The 22389-nt window shown below is 51.9% G+C and overlaps 1 protein-coding gene across 3 annotated transcripts in view; it reads left to right on the forward strand.

Annotated features, from left to right (window-relative positions):
* Positions 1-19283, forward strand: part of EGFR (epidermal growth factor receptor) — a 138622-nt gene extending 119339 nt beyond the window's left edge. For 2 of the 3 annotated variants that reach the window (XM_008261843.5, XM_051853133.3), the window contains exons 20-28: positions 2149-2334; positions 7990-8145; positions 8811-8886; positions 10551-10697; positions 11964-12061; positions 12620-12787; positions 13135-13182; positions 13764-13869; positions 15395-19283. In XM_008261843.5, coding sequence (XP_008260065.4) covers positions 2149-2334; positions 7990-8145; positions 8811-8886; positions 10551-10697; positions 11964-12061; positions 12620-12787; positions 13135-13182; positions 13764-13869; positions 15395-15756 — 1347 coding nt within the window. In that variant the 3' untranslated portion in view covers positions 15757-19283. The remainder of the gene's footprint in view (positions 1-2148; positions 2335-7989; positions 8146-8810; positions 8887-10550; positions 10698-11963; positions 12062-12619; positions 12788-13134; positions 13183-13763; positions 13870-15394) is intronic. The other variant, XM_008261844.5, reaches the window with a different exon arrangement.
* Positions 19284-22389: the final 3106 nt, after the last annotated feature.

A 22389-nucleotide genomic window follows, 5' to 3' on the forward strand; every position in this document is an offset into this window, starting at 1 on the left:
GCAAGTGAGCAGCATCTCTACTGTGACTGGGGCTGGAGAGGCTCCCTCAGAGCTTAGCCCTGGGGCCTGGCAGGGCTCCAGGCTCTGTGTGGCCACCGCCCACGCCCTCTCCTTCCCAGTCCCCGTTCCAGGTCAGCTTCTCGCAGCCCCGCTGCACGTGGGCTGCTCAAACCACTTCAGCTGGCAGATCCCTCCCCTTCTGAAATGAATGCAGTCTGTCCACAAACCCGTCCAGATCCTGGGAAAATGGGAGCGGCTGCCGGCCTCTGGGCTGTGTAGCTTCCCAGGCTCCAGGAGGTGGGATGGCTGCCTTCCTGTCAGTTTTTCCACAGCCTTTTCCATGTAAATGTAGGGCAGGCAGTGGGAAGGGAATGCAGGCAGACTTGCAAGTGTGCTACGTGCGGGGCGGGTACAGGGGGCGCATGGGAAGCCATCAGGTAGTAACCACAGCAGCCAACAGCGTGAGCTGCTGTCACACAGCCAACTCAAGCTCAGGGCTGTGGTGAGATGAGCACGAGCCATGGGGGTGGCTGGCCTGGCCCTGATGCTGGGAGGCGCAGCCTCAGGTTCCTGCCACAAGGTGCATTTGCCCCCGTGTGGCTCTTTGTGTATGCAAGCCCTTTTCCAAGATACAGGGACGTTTTGAGTGCAGACTGAGTCCATGCATGTTAAACACCGTGTGGCCTGCTCTTCAACCTTGTGATTACATCTGTAATCAAACAGCGCACAGCCTGCCTGAGAACTGAGGGTAAATGCTCAGGAAAGATCCTACACATAACCAGCGTCTGCCCGGTACACAGTGGGGGCTCTGCCCAGGCCGTGCTGGGAGCTGCCAGGGCACCCATTCCTCAGAGCACCTGATGGGGAAGGGTAGCTTTTAAATCACACAAATCATGACTGCTCTGCTGCTGCTTCCCCCAGCCTCTGCTCCCTGGGGCTGTTCACATTCATGTGGCTGTGCTTGGGTGTCCTGCCAGACACCAGGAGAGTTGTGTTTGGGAGTCAGAGAAACCCTCTGGGGTGCGGGCCCAGGTCAGAGGCCCACAGAGGAGGACCAGGGATGGACTTTGGGTGAACACAGCAGTGTGATTGTGCTTATGTTTAAAATGTGTAGGCCACTGCCCCCCCCCCCCCCACCTCATGACCCAGCCAGGGTACGTCAGCATCATCCATCTCCCCAGCCATGGCCTGGCCCTGGGTGTGTTTGCTTCTGCACTGAGAACCTGATATGCCAAGTCCATGCTCAGAACCCAGGAACTGCCAAGGCCAACGGGACTTTCTAGCCTCATTCTCTTCCAGCCTAGGGGTCTCTCACATCTGATGCAAGGTCACCCCTACTTGTATTCTGATGCAAAGTCACCCCTACTTGTACTTTAAAGGGAAATAGAATTTGTGGGTGGAAAAGGAGGATCTCCTGATTCTCAGAAGAGAAGGCCCCCTTGTGTGCACAATTACAAATAAATTAGCTTCCTTTGCCCAAGAATAGCAGAAGGGTTAAAATTAAGTCTGCATCCAGAGCTGCCACTTGGCAGCCTCTCACATTAGCAGGGTGGGAATGGGGTGCAGAGCAGCAGGAGGCAGGGGAGGGGTCGTCAGTGCAGAGACAGATCCTAAAGCTATGGAAGGTTGCAGTCCTTCTATGCGTGTTCTCTGTGCGCTGAGGGGGGCTTTGCATAGGAGCCGTGGGCAGGGTCCTTGCTCCAAATGCCCTTCCCTCGCCCATGGCACAGTGAGAGCCAAATCTCTGGAGAAGGGAAGTTCCCTGAGGGCCGCCTGCTGCGGGAGTGCCCCTGTCAGAGCCTACAGCACTGGGAGGGGTCCTGCACACACAGGCAGCTGTCGCCCCTGCATCCTGGCTCTGAGGCAAAGGTCTTCGGGGAAGATGACAGTGCACCCCCACTCAGAGACATCAGTGACTCCCTCTTTGAGCCAACATTTGCTGGCAGCAAATAGGCCTGAATCTCTGCCCATGGAATCACTATCCAGGGACCCACCTCTCAGTAGCTCACCCTGCTAGAATCCCCCTGCGCCAGGTGTTCTGTAGGCCAGCCACATCCAGAAGTGTGTATCTCATGCTGCTTTACCTGTGTGTGCCTGTCCCTCTCGCCTCTGTGGACCTCTTTCTGACCATCCTCCCCTCCCACACAGGAGGCCTACGTGATGGCCAGCGTGGACAACCCCCATGTGTGTCGCCTCCTGGGCATCTGCCTGACCTCCACTGTGCAGCTCGTCACACAGCTCATGCCCTTCGGTTGCCTGCTGGACTACGTCCGAGAGCACAAAGACAACATCGGCTCCCAGCACCTGCTCAACTGGTGTGTGCAGATTGCAAAGGTAAACTCGGGGGAGGGGCTCTGCAGGTGCTGGCTCTGAAAAGCCGGGCAGACGTTTCTACCCAAAGGACTTGGGCTCAGCTGGCTGCTCCCTGCCCTCGGCTTCCAGAACAAAGCGGATCAATCAGTCGGCTGTCAGTAAAGGCAGGAGGAGAGCAGGAGTGAGTGTGGAGGAGTGGGGAGGTCCTCCGTGCTGGGACGGCTGAGTGCTGCCCGAGGGGGATGAGTGCTCGCCACCTGCACTTTTCTTTATTTTGGATCAAATTTCATTGACTTGCTGTGCCACTATCAGCACCTGCATGTGGAAAATCAATCAGTGCTATATTTGGGCAGCTCTTTTGTTTTCTGGGGGCTCAGTACAATTTGGTGCTGTGTCTTTAATTTGCTGAAGTCCTTTTTGGTGATGTTGATGGTAGTTTACAGTGGGGGGACTTGACCAGGAGAGCGAATGGGCTAAAGCTGTATGTGAACAGTCAGTGAGCAGGCTCCTGTTGCTTGTCTGGGTTTCAGTCACTCCCTTTTGGGTAGGCCTGCTCCAGATCCAGGCAGGGACTGGGCCAGCAAAATGGCCAGGTAGCCCAGCTGTGAGCTGACAGGCCCAGCCCTGCTGCCCCGTGACCCCAAGAGGACCTGTGTGCTTCCACCCCAGCTTCTCTCTCCTCCGATTCCAGCCTCATTTTTCCTGACAGTGAGTGTTTCCCGCAGTAAACATGAAGGATTTGTGGACAGGCCTTGTCAGGGCTGTCAGTGCTTACTTTGTTGTCAAAGTTCCTCAGACAGTGGCAATGTCAAGGGACACCTGGCCCACAGAGGCCTGGGTGAGTCCCCTTGTATCAGCCTCCCTCAGAGGCTGGTCTGGGGAGAGGTGGATGTGGAGCTGTCTCTGAAGGGCTGTGTGTGTCTGGGCTCCGGAACCCGGAAGTTCCCACGCAGCTCTGTCCACCCCGATTAGCACAGGCAGGGTCCTCCTTTCCCTGGCATCCCCTAGTACCTTGCTTCATGCTCTTAGCCATATTTATCGCTTCTTAGAGTTTGCACCCAGCATGGAGGACAGAACCCTGCACACCTGGAGCCAGCTCTAGAAGCCCCACTCACCAGAGCTGCTGGGACATTTGGCAGCTCAGCTCTGAGGCCCAGCTCCACTGCCTTGGGCCTCCCATTGCTGTGAAATGCAGGCATTCCTTCCACCACAGGGAGCAGGCAGTCTTGGAGCATTGCCCAACCCCAGGTAGGGCCTGCAGGTGACTTCCAAACTTGACCCAGTATCCACCAGCCACGCAAGCTGGGCCGGGTGCTGAGTCCTTATACACCTCGTCTCTATCCCCTGTCCTCCAGGTGGGAAGGCTTGGGTCAGCCACCTGTACCACCTGCCAGTGCTGGCTCAATACTCCTTTCCTCCCTGCCTCTTCCCTTGGCTCTGTGAGGATGGAGCAGTGACTGAACTTAACCCAAGACCTCATCTTCATCTAGATCTCTGGCAGCTTCTCTGTGGACTCCCCCAATCTTGCATTGACATCTGCCTGACCTCCAGTGTCTGCATAAATGGACATCTGCGTGACCCCTAACATGAGCTTTTTATGAGAGGATGAGAAACACAGGTCCTTGTGCAGCAGGGCCCACGCCAGAGAAGAACCTACCGCCTGAGTCACCAAGGCCCTCCCACATTACCTTTATACAGCGTTGCTCTTGAGTCCAGCCCACCCTTTAAAACCACTGTTGGGCTCATTACACTTTGCTGTATTTTGATTTGAAGTCCTCCATACTGTGGGCCACTAGCACTTTGTGATAGATTTGCTTTTTAATTCACAAGAGAAAATGTACTCACCTGCATCTAGATGGCTGTGCTAATGCAGAAACTGTCTCTGGAGGGAGATTTGCTCTGGGGCAGAGAAAATTTGAGTATTAAACACTTTGCTTTTCATGAGTTTGAAGTAACACCACCCAGAAACAACTAGCAGCTGACCGTCACTTTCAAGTGGGATTCATTTACTTAGGAATGTCCTGTGTTGATTCACAAAGCCATGAACTCTCTGGAGAAGTTTTCTAAGTGTTGCTGGGAGAGCTGGCTACTTTTTGAAAAGTTCATTATCCTGGCCCAACTGCTAAGGGAATAAAGTTACATCAACCAGGCAAAAGGAAAAGAGACCAGGTGGGATTGGCAGACATAAGAGCCTGCCCCTGCCACATGTGATGAGAATCCAGGGTCAGGTATGTGGCACAGTGATTAAGACACTGCTAGGGGCTGGCACTGTGGTGCAGCAGGTTAATGCCCTGGCCTGAAGCACCGGCATCCCATATGGGCGCTGGTTCGAGACCCGACTGTTCCACTTCTGATCCACCTCTGCTATGGTCTGGGAAAGCAGTAGAAGATGGCCCAAGTCCTTGGGCTCCTGCAACCGCATGGGAGACTGGGAAGAATCTCCTGACTCCTGGCTTCGGATCGATGCAGTTCCAATTTTTGCAGCCAATTGGAGAATGAACCAGCAGATGGAAGATCGATCTCTCTCTCTCTCTCTCTCTCTTTCTTTCTCTCTTTTTCTGTCTTTCCCTCTCCCTCTCCCTCCCTCCCTCCCTCCCTCTCTCCCTCCCTCCCTCCCTCTCTCTCTCTCTCTCTCTCTCTGCCTCTACTCTATCTCTGTGTAACTCTGACTTTCAAATAAATACATCTTAAAAAAAAAAGACTGCTTAGGACACCCTCATCCCATAGCAGAGGGCCTAGGTTCAAGCCCCAGCTCCGCTTCTGATCCCACTTCCTGCTAATGCACACCCTGGAACACAGCATGTGATGGCTAAAGAACTTGGGTACTTGCTACTCACGTGGAAGACTCAGATTGAGTTTCTGGCTGCTGGCTTTATCTTGTTGAGCCCTGGATATTGCAGGCATTTGGGAAGTGAACCAGCAGATGGGAGCTCATGCACTCTCTCCCTCCTTCTCCTCCACAACCCCATTCCTTTACTCCCTCTCTCCCTCCCTCTTTGGAATTTAAAAGCAAAAACCAGTCTCCATAGTTTATGGAGATACCACCTGCTGGCCCACTGGGAAACTTTGCACACTGGTAGGGAATGAGCTACATGAGAAAGTGCATCTACTCTTCCCAGCACACAGCACAGTAATCTTAGACCGTGTCTGATCCAAAGACCCTATTATCCAGGTTGGAAAGCACTGTCCCACGAACCACATTACTGCAAAGCCCTGTGATAAATAAAGCTACTTAGACTATGGTTCAGACACCTTTTCCTCAGACTTGCTGTGTGCATCTTTAAACTGAAGTTGCTGGAGCCTCCTTCATTTCCCTTTCAACCTCAGTATTTCAAAATTCCCTCTAGCTATCTTGAAGTAATTAACAAAAAAAGTGTTTTAATTCAATTAAGCTGAGGATCTTGGAGAAGAAGCAGCAACTGAGTTTCCAAGTGGCCCCACTGAGGCCTGTGCTGACCTTACTCCAGTGTCAGTGTCAGGAGTCAGAGTCCCTAATTGTAGCCCACTGGGTAGCATGTGGCTGCTGGGTATGCAAATGGCCTTTCAGACCACCAACGTGTGGACAGAGATTACAGAGTTTTCTGAGTTCAAATGGGCCTAATCTTGTTGTCCCCACTTGTTCTCTGATTTAAGACCCTCTGGAGCTTTCTCTGCAGATGGAGGCTTCGATAAAACCTCACACTGTATAGAGAAGTTGCTCTGGGCCTGTGGGTAGATAGGGCTGAGTGGCCTCAGTAGGTTTATCAGCCTTGCACAGTGACCTGGGCTTGCTCAGGGTACAGGGCTGCACTAAAATTTTTTTTATTTATTTTTCCCTCTCTTTTGTTTATTTTATTTATTTATTTATTTATTTATATATTGGCAACCCATATAGAGCTTCACGCGGAGGCCTCAGTGGAGAATTGAGGTGTGGTCCTGACAGTGCCAGCCTCTGGATACCCTGGGTTGACCACAGGGCAGTCGTAGGGACTTGGACAGAAAGCAGATTCCATGCAACTGTGTCTGAAAAGGCTGGGACCTCCTCAATCCTGAGCAGTCCATTCTTCAACCAACCGTTGTGGAAATGTGTGCAGTGTACAGGATTCCCTGGAACACCAGTGATGGGAGCTAAATGCTCTCTGAGGTCCTCCCTGTGGTTTTCATGATCTTATAAAAAAAAAAACAAAACACATTTTAAATAAAGAGAGAGGCATAGAGACATCTGCCACAAAGAAGCCTTCAGCCAGCATGAGGTGAGGAATGAAAGAATATGCACGAGGGAGAGGGATCGGGGGCAGTGGTCCACGAGGGCCACGGAGCCAGTGCAGCTTGGAACACAGATCCTGGGCCTCGCCAGGCAAGGGCCAAGCATCCTAGCTTTTCCCAGAGGATCAGTGCTGATCAGTTCAACAGACTCTCGTAAGAGAGTCTCAACTCCTCTCATAAGAGACAGGGTTCCCAGGGCTCCCCTACTTCAACAGGGGTGACCGAAGTAGAGGGAAGGAACCAGCTTGAGAGGGAGCTCACAGGCTGGAAGCATTTCCTCTGCTGTTTCCCCCACCCCTCTAGCACGGAGGTGCTGCTGTCTCCTCTCAGTGTACAGGGGCCCTGATAATCTTCTTTCCCTGCATGCAAAGAACTTGGGAAGGGAAGCATTTACAGCAGCGCACCTTGACATTCAGATTTCTGGGTAACACGGGAAGGAACTAGATCATGTGTCCATGAGGCAGGGAGGCAACCCTGTGTTCCCAAGAAGAGAGAAACAAGCCTCAAAAATGGTGCCAGACAACTAATTCTTGGTAATATCCAGATGGCTGGTTTTGCTGTAGAAATAAAAATTCCAAGATTTCACGCTGATATACCAAGTCAATTCATAATTTTCTCCTCATTTGTATGCAAAAAGAAGCCAAGAATTTGCCAGAAGATTTGGGAAGCCATCCTCATCCACAGGGAGCCCCTGCAGTTGCACTAAGATGGCCACAGAAACCCCAGCAAACAACAGAGCTGGTCACTGAGTGGGGGAGTGGGAGCAGGAATCACAGAGGAAGTGAGAAGGTGGCTTGCCCAGGAGCAGGGGTGGGGCACCTGTGAGGGGAGTGTGATGGCACAGAAGAGGCGCAGGTCACAGCTCAGTGCGTTTTGCCCACGGCAGATGTGGAGCCAGGAGAAGCTGAGGTCAGAAGTGACCTTGTCTGCATGTGACAAGGACACCAGAAGACTGAGGGCAAGGGCTGTGCTCAGGGCACGGCATGGCTGCTGCTCACAGCAGTGGCTGTGGCTCCACACAACTGCAGTGGTGGCCAGAGAGGTATGGCCAGGGCACCTTTTAAAGCACACTAAGCATCCACATGTTAGGATAACTGGACCCACATCCTCTGTGAATCGTGTAAGGGGGCCCAGCGGAGCCCAGGGAGAGGAATGGTGTGAAAGGACGCAGCCTGGTGAGGTCTGCTCTGACCGCCCCGCCTCCCACAGAAACCACGGGGCAGTGGCAGTGTAGGCAGGCAGCGCTCCCTGAGCAGGCGTCCAGCACTGAGCTCATGCCCGTTGCTGGCCTCTCCTGGGTCAGAAGAACCAGGGTGGCTGGGTCATTTGGGGCAGCTGTGGTGCCAAGAACAGGGACTTGCATGCAGGGTCTAGCAACTGGAAGCCCCGTGCCCTCAAGTGAACCGCCCTCACTTTCTCCCCACATTCCAGGGCATGAACTACCTGGAGGACCGGCGTCTGGTGCACCGCGACCTGGCTGCCAGGAATGTGCTGGTAAAGACACCGCAACACGTCAAGATCACAGATTTTGGGCTGGCCAAGCTGCTCGGTGCAGAGGAGAAAGAATACCATGCAGAGGGGGGCAAGGTAAGAGCCTGCCCATGGCCAGGGTCCCAGTCCTGACACCACCCTGAGCTCCAGCAGGGTCGGCCGGTGGCCCTGCGTTGTCAGTGAGGTCACACGACAGCCACTGCCTGTGGGTCTGGCTAGGCCTTCTGGCTGTGGGGAGGGGTGTTTCTGAGACTGCAGGGCCAAGTGCAGCTCTGCCTCAGGGCTCTGGAGATCTTGTCAGCCCCCCAACAGGAGCAGCTGAGAGAGCTCACCAGAAAGCCCCATGGCCCCGTGACTCATGCCTGGCCCCTCCCCTCTGCTGGGCTTGGGGGTTTCTCCCGGGCAGGCGCAGGCTCTCTGCCCTCCCACAGTGCCTCAGCACATCAGTGTACCCTCCCAGGCCTCCCTCTGGCCCTCGATGCAGGCAGCATCAAGCCTTTGACAGACTCCTGAAGACCCTAAACACTGGATGATACCTGGCTTCCCTGAAGGGCCCACAGCCCCGGGGACCTCTGCTGAGTATTCAGGAAGCAGACCCTGAATTTCCAGGGCCCACCTATTCTCCCAGATTTAAAATCTCCTCTTGCTGGGGGGACTCTGGCCTGGGCCCAGCAGGGCAGTGTCCTGGCACTCGGTCCTGGGTGGCACAACACATCAGTAGAGGGAAACTGATCTTACTGCTTCTCTCCCATCTCCCCAAGGTCCCCATCAAGTGGATGGCTTTGGAATCGATTTTACACCGGATTTACACCCACCAGAGTGATGTCTGGAGCTACGGTGAGTGAGTCCTGACGTAGGGGACCTGTGCTGAGCTGTTTGTTATTTGCTTTGACAGTGAGTGCTTTCTTTCGAGACCATGACTAATAGTCAAACAATAGCTGCGGCCTACTGCACTGAGGAAACCAACAGAGGATGGGGCCTAACCAGGCGTCTCTGCCTCACTGGAGACATTGGTGACTCCCTCCAGCAGGGAACAGGGTCACAGGAGTGGGAAAGGAGGGGTGTGTGCTCCAGTGTAGGAAACCCATCTGCCTGGAAACGAAGCCAAACTTGAGAGAACCATGGCGGAACAGTCTTCCAGTATAAAAATGAGGCTTTCTGAAGTGCTACCTCCATGCACGTGTGTCACTGCCTCTGGGACCTGGTGTGTTCTCGTAAGGAGTTGGAGAACTAACAGCCTTTCTAGTCCCTGCAGACCCCACTAGCTACCCCACCCTACTCTTACTACTTTTCTGAAACCTGAAGAACACTCCTTGACCAGAGTAAACTGTGCTAGGTGAGAAACCAAGTAAGAATCAGTCCAGTCTGGAAATGAGAGTTCTTCCACAAGACTGGGTTGACTGTGTTCCTGCTCCTGGGCCACTGCTTCCTCCTCATTCCAGCCCTGTTCTCTGGATTAATTCAGGCGGTTCTGTTGAGGAAAGGCTGTGGAAAAATGGATCTGGAGGCCAGGTCTGAGGAGAGTGGGCCCTTGGGCTGCTTGGAGAACAGGATCTTGTGTCTCTCCCTCCTGGGGAAGTTGGGATCCAGGGCTCATTTGCACTGAACTCATCTTGGGGCAGGACACAGGTGCTGGGAGGAGGGGATAGCCATGGGGATTAAGGAAGCACTGCTCACTGGCCTCTGCACATTTCTAGAGCAGAGAATCTCATCACCTGAGCTCTACGATGAGAGTACTGTGTGAACTCACAGTCATCTGAAAACCACCAACTCTAAAATCACTGCTGCTTTGGTTTGGTGTTAATCATGATATGTGGTTAAGATTTTTGTGTGCATCAACAGGAACGCAGGTCTCTGTGTTTGCTTTTCTATTACCTAAGATCACAGAATCCCCAGCTTCCTGCCACTGAAAATGCAAGTTCCCTAGGGCAGAGACGGCATGTTAGGAAAGCCAGTGTCACGGTGTGGTTACCAGCTTACGCTGACCATCTGTCAGTGACTTGCTGCCAGCCACTGCACTACGTGTGTCACTTCTGTCCTGTGCTTCGACCCTCACCCACACTCTCTGAGAAAGACACTGTTGTTGCCCCACTCGACAAAGGTAACGGAGGCTCCCAGAGCCACAGAGATATTTGTGTGCTAGCATCGAGAAGCAGCAATCAACTTGGTTACTAAAGATGAAGCTCTGCAATTGGCACTAACTCCTGTGGTGCAGCTCAGGATGAGGTCTCTGATGGTCACTGACCCCTGTGGTGCAGCTCTAGGTGAGGCTGTGACCATCACTGACCCCTGTGGTGCAGCTCTAGGTGAGGCTGTGACCATCACTGACCCCTGTGGTGTGGCTGTAGATGAGGCTGTGACCATCACTGACCCCTGTGGTACGGCTCTAGGTGAGGTCACTGATGGTCACTGACCCCTGTAGTGTGGCTCGAGATGAGGGTCTCTGATGGTCACTGACCTCTAATGTGTTTGCTTTTCTGCTTGCTTCCTTTGCCCCGCAGGAGTCACCGTTTGGGAGTTGATGACCTTTGGGTCCAAGCCTTACGACGGAATCCCTGCCAGTGAGATCGCGTCTGTGCTGGAGAAAGGAGAACGACTTCCACAGCCCCCCATCTGCACTATTGACGTCTACATGATCATGGTCAAGTGTGAGTGACTGGAGAGGCCATCCTTGCTCGCCTCATTGCACTTTATCATGCCTGCAAAGGCATTGCTATCCTTGTGCAAACAGTTGAGGCCTCTGTTCCTTAGGGGAAACGTTGCCACATTCTCAAGGCAGGACACCTTCCAGAAACTTCCATAAATGCCTCTGCATGCGTTCCTGAAAGAGCACTTGCTTGACTCATTGAGCAGTGTGACCTGACATTTGCAAACCAAAAAGTAAATCAAAATCTTCCGTAAACTCTTAGGGTAAAATGGTCTATTTTCTGAGTTGCTCAATGAAGTACTAAGCTGTCACATTTTTTGAAGACTGTTACCGGAGAGACAGAATGTTTTTAAAAGCCTAACAATGAGTAACCACAAGAAGCGGCAAGGATCAGCATTGCTGCTGTGACTTACAACTTTGAGTAGATTTATATGAGGCCTTCAACAGTGTGGCGTTTGAATGTTTTAAGCTAGTAGAGAATGTGATCTCTTAATACTTGTTCCACCAGAACCACATGTGCAGTAGGCTCTGGAGCCAACACCACCCGGACAGGAAGCCTTTGACAAGGAAGGCATGAGGGGATTCTGACACAGCTGGTGTCAGTGTCCACACCCCTCTGAACCTCAGACCGCAGGGCTCATCCATTTTAACTTGGTTTGGGTTGCGGAAGCTGGGAAACAGAGAGGTCACCTGATTTGTCTGAGGTCACATAGCAGTCTGGCCTAAAATAGCTTGACATCTGCTTATGGAAAATAAACATGAACCCTCGGAGTCAGTGAGTGCCACTCTGGGGCTGTTTCTCCAACTCAGTTACTCTGGACTGGGATCCTTGAGCCACCAAATGCAGCAGCCTGTCTGTCAAGAGCACCCCAGGTGAGGGGGCTCTCACACAGCTCCTTCCAGTCTGAGTCAGTACTGACTGAGGGATCTGGGGGAAGCATTGGGTGGGGAGGGCACAACCTGCGGCCCTGAAGGCCTTCCCTTTTCTCTAAGCTGAATCTGGCTTCCAGCTTGAGAGAGTGCTGTGGCTGAATGTCAAGTGGGGGCTTTGGCAAATGCTAGGTACCCCAGGTCAGAGCTGCTCACAGACAGGACTGCAAGTCACAGGGGCACTAGACGCCAACCCTAGGAGGAATAGATAGAGAAAAGTTTAGAAGATCTGATTCTGATTCAGATTGAGAATGCTGTCCTGCCATGCCAGGAGTGAGGAGTCCAGCACAGAGCCCAGCTTTGCTCACCACTGTCCTTTCTCCGTTTCCTTCCTCAGGCTGGATGATAGATGCTGACAGTCGCCCAAAGTTCCGGGAGTTGATTGTGGAATTTTCCAAAATGGCCCGAGACCCTCAGCGTTACCTTGTCATTCAGGTACCAGACCACAGCAGTGCCTGTTGTACTGAGCATCAGAGTCCCTGTGTCCCCACACTCCCATTGTTGGCTCCTGGTGCAGTGGAGCAGCCTCAGCTGAGGTACACTGAACATGAAGCCCAAGTTTTGGTGGCCAGCAAACCTCTCTTTACCTCCTTGACTGGCCTCTTTCCCCTAGGTCCATCAGGCAACCTCTCCACCAATCCCCTTCCCTAGTAGGGGAATAGCAAAGCCAGATCGTGGGGCTGTCTCAAGGATTTGGTGAAATCATTTTTGTATAGTATTCTTCAGGCCATGTCACAGCACAACGCTCCCGTAAACGACACCCCTCCCCTTCTGAGCCGCCTTCTCTGTGTGCATCTCAGAGACTTTTTGATGCTTGGTTTCAAAGCATCCATGTGCAGTGGGGTGAGCATCTTTCTTCAGAGAACAAGAGGGGTTACTATGACTAAAGTGGCAAACAGAGGCACCTGCTGACTGGTAGACCTAATCCTGTAACCAAGAAATAGAATAACATCTCTGTGAGCCATTCTAATGCTCTCAAAATCTCTGCCCTAGGGGGATGAGCGGATGCATTTGCCAAGCCCTACAGATTCCAATTTTTACCGTGCCCTGATGGACGAAGAAGACATGGGCGACGTCATAGATGCTGACGAGTACCTCATTCCTCAGCAGGGCTTCTTCAACAGCCCCTCCACATCACGGACGCCGCTCTTAAGCTCTCTGGTATGAAATTGCTCTCTCTCTCTCTCTCTCTCGAGCTGTGTTTACTGGTCAGAACCATCTAGGCGAACTCACATAGGCACAGAGAAGTAAATTTTAACCAAATCCTAAAGTGCTTTCCGAATGAACCACGTAAGTGTATTATCCACCACATTGTATTGCAACACCTCAACTAGCTTTGGGGTCCATTAAGGAAGAGAATTAAACCAACGCTAGATTTTGTGCAGGTAATGATTAAAGACAAAAATTAAGCACCTTCATATAGTTCCACTCCACATACCCCACCTCTTACATCGTGGAGCAGGTGAGTCACCAGTGAGCCTTGAACAGCTCCTCTGTTTGTTTTTCAGAGTGCGACCAGCAACAGTTCCACCATGGCTTGTGTGGATAGGAACGGGGTATGTGTGAAAGCCTCATGAACCAGAGTCACAACCACAGATCAAGCGCCTGTCTTAACCAATCTGACTTCTCTTCCTGCATTGGTTTTTCTTTGCCTGGTTTTCATGGCCCCTATCCCAAGGCCAGCAGCCCACTGTCACATATCACAGCATCATTCAAAGCGTGGCTTGTGGGTGGCAGCACCAGTGTCACCAGACAGCTTCTGAGAAATGCAGACCCTCAAGCAACACCCTGGACGAGCCAGACCAGGACCTTGGGAGTGGAGCCCAGTAGTCTGAGTGGATGACTCTGGTGCAGCTGGTGCTTGATGAAGTAAAGCCACAGGCCGCGTGACTGCTGGAAGTTTAGATAAAATGAAATGTGTGAAACACGCTTCCCCACACGCGTGTTCAGTGTCCCCCTACTGCAGAGGAACTACCCTGCAGTCAGTGGTCCAGCAGCGTGGTGACTCCACAGGGCCCGTCAGATAAGTGGGACCCCCAGCCCTACCCACATCTCCTGGGTCAGTTCAGGTGGTTTTTGTGCATATTGATGTGTGAGTCCCGTCAGCTTGAATGATCATGCCCGATTCCCTCCTCAGCAGAGCTATCCTGTCAAGGAAGACAGCCTCCTGCAGCGGTACAGCTCAGACCCCACTGGTGGCGTGACTGAGGACAGCATGGATGACACGTTTCTCCCAGTGCCTGGTGAGTGGCCCACTTTGCAAACAGGCAAGGATCTTCACCCTTGGTACCTAAGCCAGGTGCCTCCTTTCAGCTTATCATAAGGTGAGACAATAAACTTCACAGAACAGTGAAGGGAAAATGGAGCAGACGCATGCAACATGACTAGGAATGCCAGGACCTTCGTGTTGAGCCCAGTGTGTCTGGGTTGTGTGCTGCAGGTTGTTTTTTTGTTTTTGTTTTTGTTTTTGTTTTTGTTTTTGTTTTGACAGGCAGAGTGGACAGTGAGAGAGAGAGACAGAGAGAAAAATCTTCCTTTTGACGTTGGTTCACCCTCCAATGGCTGCCGGGGCTGGCGCGCTGCGGCTGACACATCGCGCTGATCCAAAGCCAGGAGCCAGGTGCTTCTCCTGGTCTCCCATGCGGGTGCAAGGCCCAAGGACTTGGGCCATCCTCCACTGCCTTCCCGGGCCACAGCAGAGAGCTGGCCTGGAAGAGGGGCAACCGGGACAGAATCTGGCGCCCCGACCGGGACTAGAACCCGGTGTGCCAGCACTGCAGGCGGAGGATTAGCCTATTGAGCCGCGGCACCGGCCAACTGCAGGTTGTTTTAAGAACGAATCTGCAGATTTCCTAGACTGTAAAGCAACCAAGATGTACACGTGTGTGTATGTGTATGCATGTGTTATGTGGATGACTAAAATATGCATATCTGTATGTGTGTGTGGTATAAGGATAGTTGAGATAATGGGTGTGTATGTACGCATGTGTGCATGGTATGTGAAAAGCCAAGATATATGTGTGTGTGCATGCATGCATGGTACATGAATGACCGAGATATACACATGTGTGTGCATGTATGTGATACATGAACAGCCAAGGTACATGTGTGTATGTGCATGCAGTACATGAATGGCCAAAATACACGTGTATGCATGCATGTATGGCATGTGAATGGCCAAGATACACATGTATGCATGTGTTCTGCATGAACAGCAAAGATACATGTGTGCATGTGAATAACCAAGACATATATGTGTGCATGTATGCGAACAGCCAGTGTATACATGTATGTGTGCATGGGAACAATTGAGGGGACTTCAAAAAGTTCATGAAAGATAAGTTTATTTTACTGTAATACATTTTTGAAAGCCATGTTCTTTTTATAAAAACACTACTTTGCGAAGCCCCTTCTACGTGTATACATGGCAGGTTGGATCCCTCTTCTCTCCCCTGACTCCATTCTTGCCCTGTGATGCACACACTGAGCTCATCGAAGCTCCACCCCAGAAGCTCCCAGACTGTGAATGTTCCCTTCCCACCCTCCCTCCTCTCTGTCTGTGTCTCAGGCAGGCTGGTCTCTGAGAACTTTAAATTTCAAAAGATCCGCACTCCATTGGTTTGAGAGACAGTGAGAGCAAGGTGGCCCTGTAAAAGGTGCCGGTGCCCCTGTCATCAGCTGCTTTGCTGAGGACATGCACAGGTTCCCAGTGAGCGGGGCACACTACTTGAGATGAAGCTTTGCTGATTTGCTTCCTTTCCTTTTCAGAATACATAAACCAGTACATTCCCAAGAGGCCTGCAGGCTCTGTGCAGAACCCTGTCTACCATAACCAGCCTCTGCACCCGGCTCCGGGCAGAGACCCCCACTACCAGGATCCCCACAGCAGCGCAGTGGGAAACCCTGAATATCTCAACACCACCCAGCCTCCCTGTCCCAATGGCATCTTTGACAGCCCCACCCCCTGGGCCCAGAAGGGCAGCCACCAAATGAGCCTGGACAACCCCGATTACCAGCAAGACTTTTTTCCCAAGGATGGCAAGCTGAATGGCATCTTCAAGGGTCCTACGGCTGAAAACGCAGAATACCTAAGGGTAGCACCACCAGGCCGTGAATTTACCACAGCGTGACCTGGAGGACAGCACTGGCCACGGCGTCCAGACCTCAGACACCAGGGCCAAGGCACAGCAGCTGCTCCAGCCCTGCATTTGCCATACTTGAGCTGAGTGGCCCCTCCTGGAACCTGGAAGGGCACACCCCTGAGGTGTGCTTTGGGAGGCTGCAGGTACGTTCCCTTGTCTGAAGACGGAAGCTTCCACCAAAGGGCGTCTAGCAAGAATGATGTTCCTTTCTGGCGCTAAGGGATATTTGAAAAACATGAACATCCTTGGGCACTTTCTGCTTGGGGACCCTTGGGTGTTAATCGGTGTTGATTGCAATGGATGCCTGCAAGGAGGGAGCTCTCGTGTGACACCTGCAGCACGAGGTGATCCAGGCCAGCGTGCACAGGCCTCCACCTTCCAGCCAAGACCAGAGCACTGGCACTTCTTCAAGACACTGCCATCACAAGCAGACTGAATATTCAGGAGACCCCCTGGCCTGTGTGAACCCGTGGCAGGTACAGCAGGAAAAGCCACTTTGTCTCCCTGCGGGTGAGGAAGACGGGTTCTTTCTCACACTCACCTGTGTATAAATGTCTCCGTGGTTCGCAGTCCCCAGTAGCTCACCTGTGCTGTGTGTGTGTTGGACTTGTTTATTTTCCCTTCCACTGTTTCAGAGCTCAGTATACTTTCCCTTTGTGGCAGGGAAAAGCCCATTTGACTCATCAGTGTCCAGCGCAACAGCTTTCAGTTAGAGGGAATAATGCACAGTGCATAGCCCCTAAACCCCCGTGTCTGACAGACGCAAGTTCTGTGGGCACCTGCTGCAAGGCCTCAGAAATGAAGCTGCTCGTCAGACCCTGTCAGCCTTTATCCTCTCCCCTGCCAAGTTAGTTGAGGCTCCTAGCAGGGGATTTTCATTTCCTTTTACTTTGAACAGTTGTTTTGCTCAAAAGAATCTGTATCCCTCCATGGTGAACTGCCCCAAAGGCCCTCCTCTCTCCTTGACCTGTGTAAGAAGGGTTTTAGGCCTGAGGCCACTGCAGGCACTGACTGCCCTCTCCAGAGGGAGGAATGCATTTTGAGTAGCATGGGATTCGAGTGGGGAATAGGAAATCAGAATTTGAAGTTCATGATGAAACTTTCACAACACCTACGGATAGCTTAAAGAAAATAAATTTCCCTACTGAAATAATTTTGCTGTTCTTGGAGGGTCCGCTCTTGATGTCAGTGCAGCGCACGCTCCAGATACTTATTGGACCTCTGCTGCCCAGGTAGTCAAGGAGAGAGTGTTTCAGGCAGGATTTTCAGGCTGCAGAAGAGTTATGCCACACACACACAGCTTCCTTGCACCTAAATCACACATCTCTCAAGTGGGTCAAGGCCTCACACTTTTATTACAAGAATACTTGCTTTTGTCTCAGTGGAAATAAGACTATGTTCAGGTCCATCCATCATGCTCTGCAATATGGTACCTGCGTCAGCAGTGAAGACACAAAAATGAGTAAAATATAGCCCTGCTCATGCGAGCTGTGGGGCTGGAGCTAGCTGTCAGGCTCCAAGGCGCAGTTGTCAGGGGCTGCTGTGCCTGCCAGAAGCCTCTGCAAGTCCCTGGTCCCTGCCACCAGCAGTTTATCCTGAAAATGCAAATGCCCCAATCTGAGCCTGGATGGAGCCCTGGGACACTTTGCATTCCTGAGAAGTAGGTTATAAAAGCATCAGCCCCAGCTTGGCTGAGCTGCTCCCCTTTAAGTGGAATTGCCCTGAAGATACTTGCGGGCTCTTCCCTCTGATAAGCACATTTTTTATATGTCCTTACCTATAAACCTATGAACATGAGCCCCTGCCTTTTTTCCCAGCCACACCTCTCATGCCTATTAGAGAAACATTCAAATGGGATTTTTAACACAAATCTATTTTTGTAACTTTTCTGTGGGATATTGTCCTGTTATGTAGCACTGAACTTTGTAAAGTATATTTTTAGGAAACTCATTTTTCTACTAAAACAGTTTAGGAAGTCTGCAACAGCATCGAAATTTGGAACTCAGATCTGTGTTTAAAAGAATGAGATACTTAGAAGTAAGACTGTTCTCCCTGTGCAGGGCACTGCCTCGCCACAGAGCAGAGCTGGCTGCTGGTGTGGTGAAGAGCAGAGTTGTTGTTTCTGTAATATTGTATAAGGTCAGACAGGACAAGAAGCAGCCCAGCGTAGTGCTGGTCCACCTGGGGCCGTGTCACGGAAAGGGGCAGCTGTCTCACCTGGGAGAGCCCAGCTCCTCGGCCAGCTGGCCCCTGTGAATGTAAGAAAGGCAGCGACAGACACTTTGTTGGTTGATTTAGTATACTGCCAAGGCAAATGATTTTATTTTTGTATTTACAATTGATAATGCATTTACCAGTATAGACTGGAAATATCTCGAGAGCCTACTAATGATCACCATAATTTTGGTCACTTGGGATTTTGAGGAAATGCACCAGCAGTGCCACCAGCTCCATGCATGGCCACCTAGAGAGGAGCCTGTGAGCCCTGGCTGCAGTGACATCACAGGGGACCTTTCAGAGGCCTTGAACCCCAGCTGTACCGGAGCCCAGTGAAACACGGTGAACCTCTAGGGGTGAGACCTGGCATCTGTGTTTTTGCATGCTCAGGGATTGCCAGTCGGGAGACTTGGACTTGCAGGCAAATTCTGAAGCTGTAGGTAATACCCGGGCCCAGAGGACTCTGAGCCACCCAGACCTCAGCATCTGCCACTGGGAATCAAGAGTTGGTCAGGGCTTCCCTGATGGGTGCCCAAGCACAAGAGGAGACAATGTCCAGCCAGGGGAGGAAAGCAAAGGAAACATAAAACAGACTTCTTTTCCCATTTCCTGAGCTCGCTGCCTCTGTCAGAGGTGGTTTGGAAGTAAGATAGCAATAATGAATACTCTGTGCTGAGGCCTGTGCCGCCAGGGCCGTTGTTGGGAGTGAAAGAAGGTTGACTGTCAGTCACGGTACAAAGGGCGGACTGGGAGGACTGCACCAGGAGTTGGTGGTTCAGAAAGAAGAATCCAAGACCAGGATTCTTGCTTGAAGAAGAATTGTATTTTTTCAAAAGTTGACCTGAGCTAAGAATGGCATACAGGCTGTATCTTCCTCTGCCCAGCCACAATGCGGCCCCTGAGCTACTGCAGAGGGACTGAGCCTCGCCCTGCCACCTCGAAGGCGACTTTGCAAGGGAAGCTTACACACAGATGTTTGCAGGTGTGTTCGCTTACTCTAAAAAAGGAAACCCTGTTGGCCTGATCTGCCTACAGAATAATCTTGCTGTGACAGACTCTTGGAAATTCAGAGGCCCCATGGATCTGGGGATGCTGGGAGAGATTGTGATGTGACGGATTAGCTACAGACAGCAGTAACTTTACAGCTTCTACATGTGGTACGTTTTAATCTTGTAAAGTTTTGCAATGATGAAAGCAGTGTTTGTACAAATGCAAGGTAAGAATCTTTTTATATGGTTTATACTTCTGATCAGAACTTGTTGATTGTATATTGAGCATTAAAGAACAGCTGTATATTATTCATTGTTCTTTACTCATCAATACCTTACAATAAGAATGTATTAACAATGCAATATTGATATTAGTTATTAATCACCTCTGACCAACTGTAGTTCTTTCCTGATAACTTTTAAAAATAAATAAAGTCTATTTTTAGGGCAGGCTTATGGTCACAGCAGAAGTGAGCAGGAAACCCCGTGCACTCCCATTTATCCGCTGCCTCCCCATTCTCAGCCTTCTGCACCCCACTCACCGGATAACCTTTCCATGGGAAGTCAGCATAGCCGTTTTGGAGAGTCCCTGTGTGCGGGGGTTGGTGCCTCAGACACCTGCCTCCCTTGGCCCTGCTGTCATGGCCACACTCAGACCCCACTGACAGTGCAATAAAAGCACAGCAGGCACTCAGGTTCCACACCTAAATGCTTGGGCAGATGAGTGGGGAAGGAAAGCTTGGCTGGTTGTTGTAGCCACTAGAGAGATCTGGGACTTGAACCCAAAGCAAACCTCTTGATGAAGCAAATGATGCTGTGAAGAGAAATCCCAGAAACCCAGAGCCGAGATGGGAGCAGCTCCAGGCAGAGGAGGCCACGACATGCCACAGGGGCACCTGCAGCCCTCTCCTGGCCTGATGATACCATGCATGGGCTTAGGCTCCCAGTCTTTCCAGTGGACTCTGACACCAGAGAATGAAGTCCTTACCCTGGCAGCCACCACCCACTCCTCCAGTTGTCCCCTTTACGCAGGACAGCTGGATGCAAGCAACCCCTGACCCACAGTAAATTTGCAGTGGCTCTGGGTTTATGGTGTTGGTTTTGAACACTCAGTGGCATGCATGCAAACAGCACATGACTGAGGGAAAATTGTGACTCCCATGACGGTGGAACTTGTGAATAACAAGGTCTGGGAAGAAGCAAACAGGAGCTCCCAGCATCCACTTGCGCCAGCGCCATGATGGGTACCCACTGGCTTCCCTGGCTCCTCCCCTCCTCCTCAGCCATGGCTGTCACCCCTGACCTGCCTCACCAAAGCCCCTGGAAACCTTGCTGTACTTAGGGGGTTTAGCCTCACTCAGAGTCAAGTTCCCACAGTGAGGCAGACATGGGGAGCTCCTAGGGCCATGACCTTCTGTGCCTGAGAGACACTGAGGGTTTCTGATCCCACTGAACACCCTGGACTCAGGCAAGCTCAGCACCAGAACCAAGAACTTTCCCTGTCACACTCACCCCACCATCTGCTGCTGCACAGAGCAGGTGGGGCAGGCTGAGGTGAGGTGGGAGAGGCTTAGCCGGGCCAGTGACCATAATAGCATATGTGGGGGTGGGAGGCAGGGAAGGACCTCAGAGAGTGGTCCTGACTGAGGACAGGAAATGCCTGCAGGTGGAGCTGCTCTCCCAGCCCTGTCAGTAACCAGGGTTAAAACCTCCCTGGAGTCCTTGCTTCCCTGCAGCCATTCGGACTGAAACCTCGGGTGGAGAAGCAACAAGAGCACATCTGCCTTTTGCCCTACTCTTGCAGACAGGGAGCCTGGGAGCCTGGGATCTCAGGGTGCTCCTGATACAGTCTTACCCTCTGCTCTGGCCCGTGACTTGGGACCTCTGTGCCAATTTTTCTTTAAGATTTATTTATTTGCGAGGCTGAGTTACAGACAGGAGAGACAGAAGTCTTTCATCCCAAATGGCCACAACGGCCTGAGCTGGGCCAATCCAAAGCCAGGAGCTTCTTCCAGGTCTCCCACATGAGTGCAGGGCCCAAGCACTTTTGCTATCTTCTACTTCTTTCGCAGGTGATTAGCAGGGAGCTGGATTGGAAGTGGAGCATCCGGGACTTGAACTGGTGTCCCTTATAGGATGATGATGCCACAGGCAGAGGCTTAACCTACTATGCCACAGTGTCATTGTGCCATTTCTAAAATGAACAGTTCTAAGACCAAACAAGGGGCAGACCCAGTCCTGGTCTCACCACACACACATACCAGGGCCACTCCTGCAGCTCAGTAGGCACCCTAGGCTGCTCCTTGGGCACCACGATCCTGGCGCTGAAGGCATGAACAGTAATCACCACCCTGGCAATATGGACAACTGACCCCAGGTCCCCAGCCCCAGAGAGCAGCTCAGAAGAGAGTGGGGGGGCCGGCGCTGTGGCGCACTGGGTTATTCCTCCGCCTGTGGCGCTGGCATCCGATATGGGCACCGGTTCTAGTCCCAGCCACCCCTCTTCCAGTCCAGCTGTCTGCTATGGCCTGGGATAGCTGTAGAAGATGGCCCAAGTGCTTGGGCCCCTGTACCCGCATGGGAGACGAGGAGGAAACACCTGGCTCCTGGCTTCGGATCGGCGCAGTTCCGGCCATTGTGGCCATTTGGAGAGTGAACCAACGGAAGGAAGACCTTTCTCTCTTTCACTATCTGTAACTCTACCTGTCAAATAAATAAATAAAATCTTAAGAAAAAACAAATAATAATAAGAAGAGAGTGGGGCAGGCCATAGGCTCTGTTAATTCTTCCCCAAACACGTGGGACCTGAGAACTTGAAAGTGGGAGGCCCAGTGCCTCCAGGGCTCAAGGCCCATTCAGCTGCCTCAAGTGCATGATCCCTTCTTTTCTTGAACCAGCAATGCTTTATACACCCAGCAATGCCATGGGGGCCAAAGGAGGCAAACAGCCCTCCTTTCTGCTCCATGTAGGCTGGGGCCTACCAACGACTTTCAGTTCCAAAGAGGTTGCTTCTCTCTCCTCCCCCAGTGTTTCTCTGCTGTGTGACTAAACAGTTCCCAAACCAAGCAAAACAGGTGCCAGGCCATCAAGCCCATTCTCAGCCTCACATGGTTACACAGCTGGCTGGTGTCCACAGGGCGAATCCAAGGAAAACAGACTCATGCAGGCTTCAGTAGTCAGGGACAAAGAGGGGCATGCAGATGGGTCAGTGCTCTCCACAACACCACAGAAGAAACTGAGAGGGCAGAAGTCCATGACTGAAGAGGTTCAGTAGGTCCAAATGAGTTTTGCATGTTTATATCTAATTTTTTATTTATTTGACAGAGTTAGAGAGAGAGGTCTTCCTTCCGTTGGTCCACCCCCCAAATGGCCACCATGGCCGGCGCTACGCTGATCCGAAGCCAGGAGCGAGGTG

This window comes from Oryctolagus cuniculus, chromosome 16, assembly GCF_051225735.1.
Source record: "Oryctolagus cuniculus isolate XC-2025 breed Fujian yellow rabbit chromosome 16, ASM5122573v1, whole genome shotgun sequence".
Taxonomy (NCBI): domain Eukaryota; kingdom Metazoa; phylum Chordata; class Mammalia; order Lagomorpha; family Leporidae; genus Oryctolagus; species Oryctolagus cuniculus.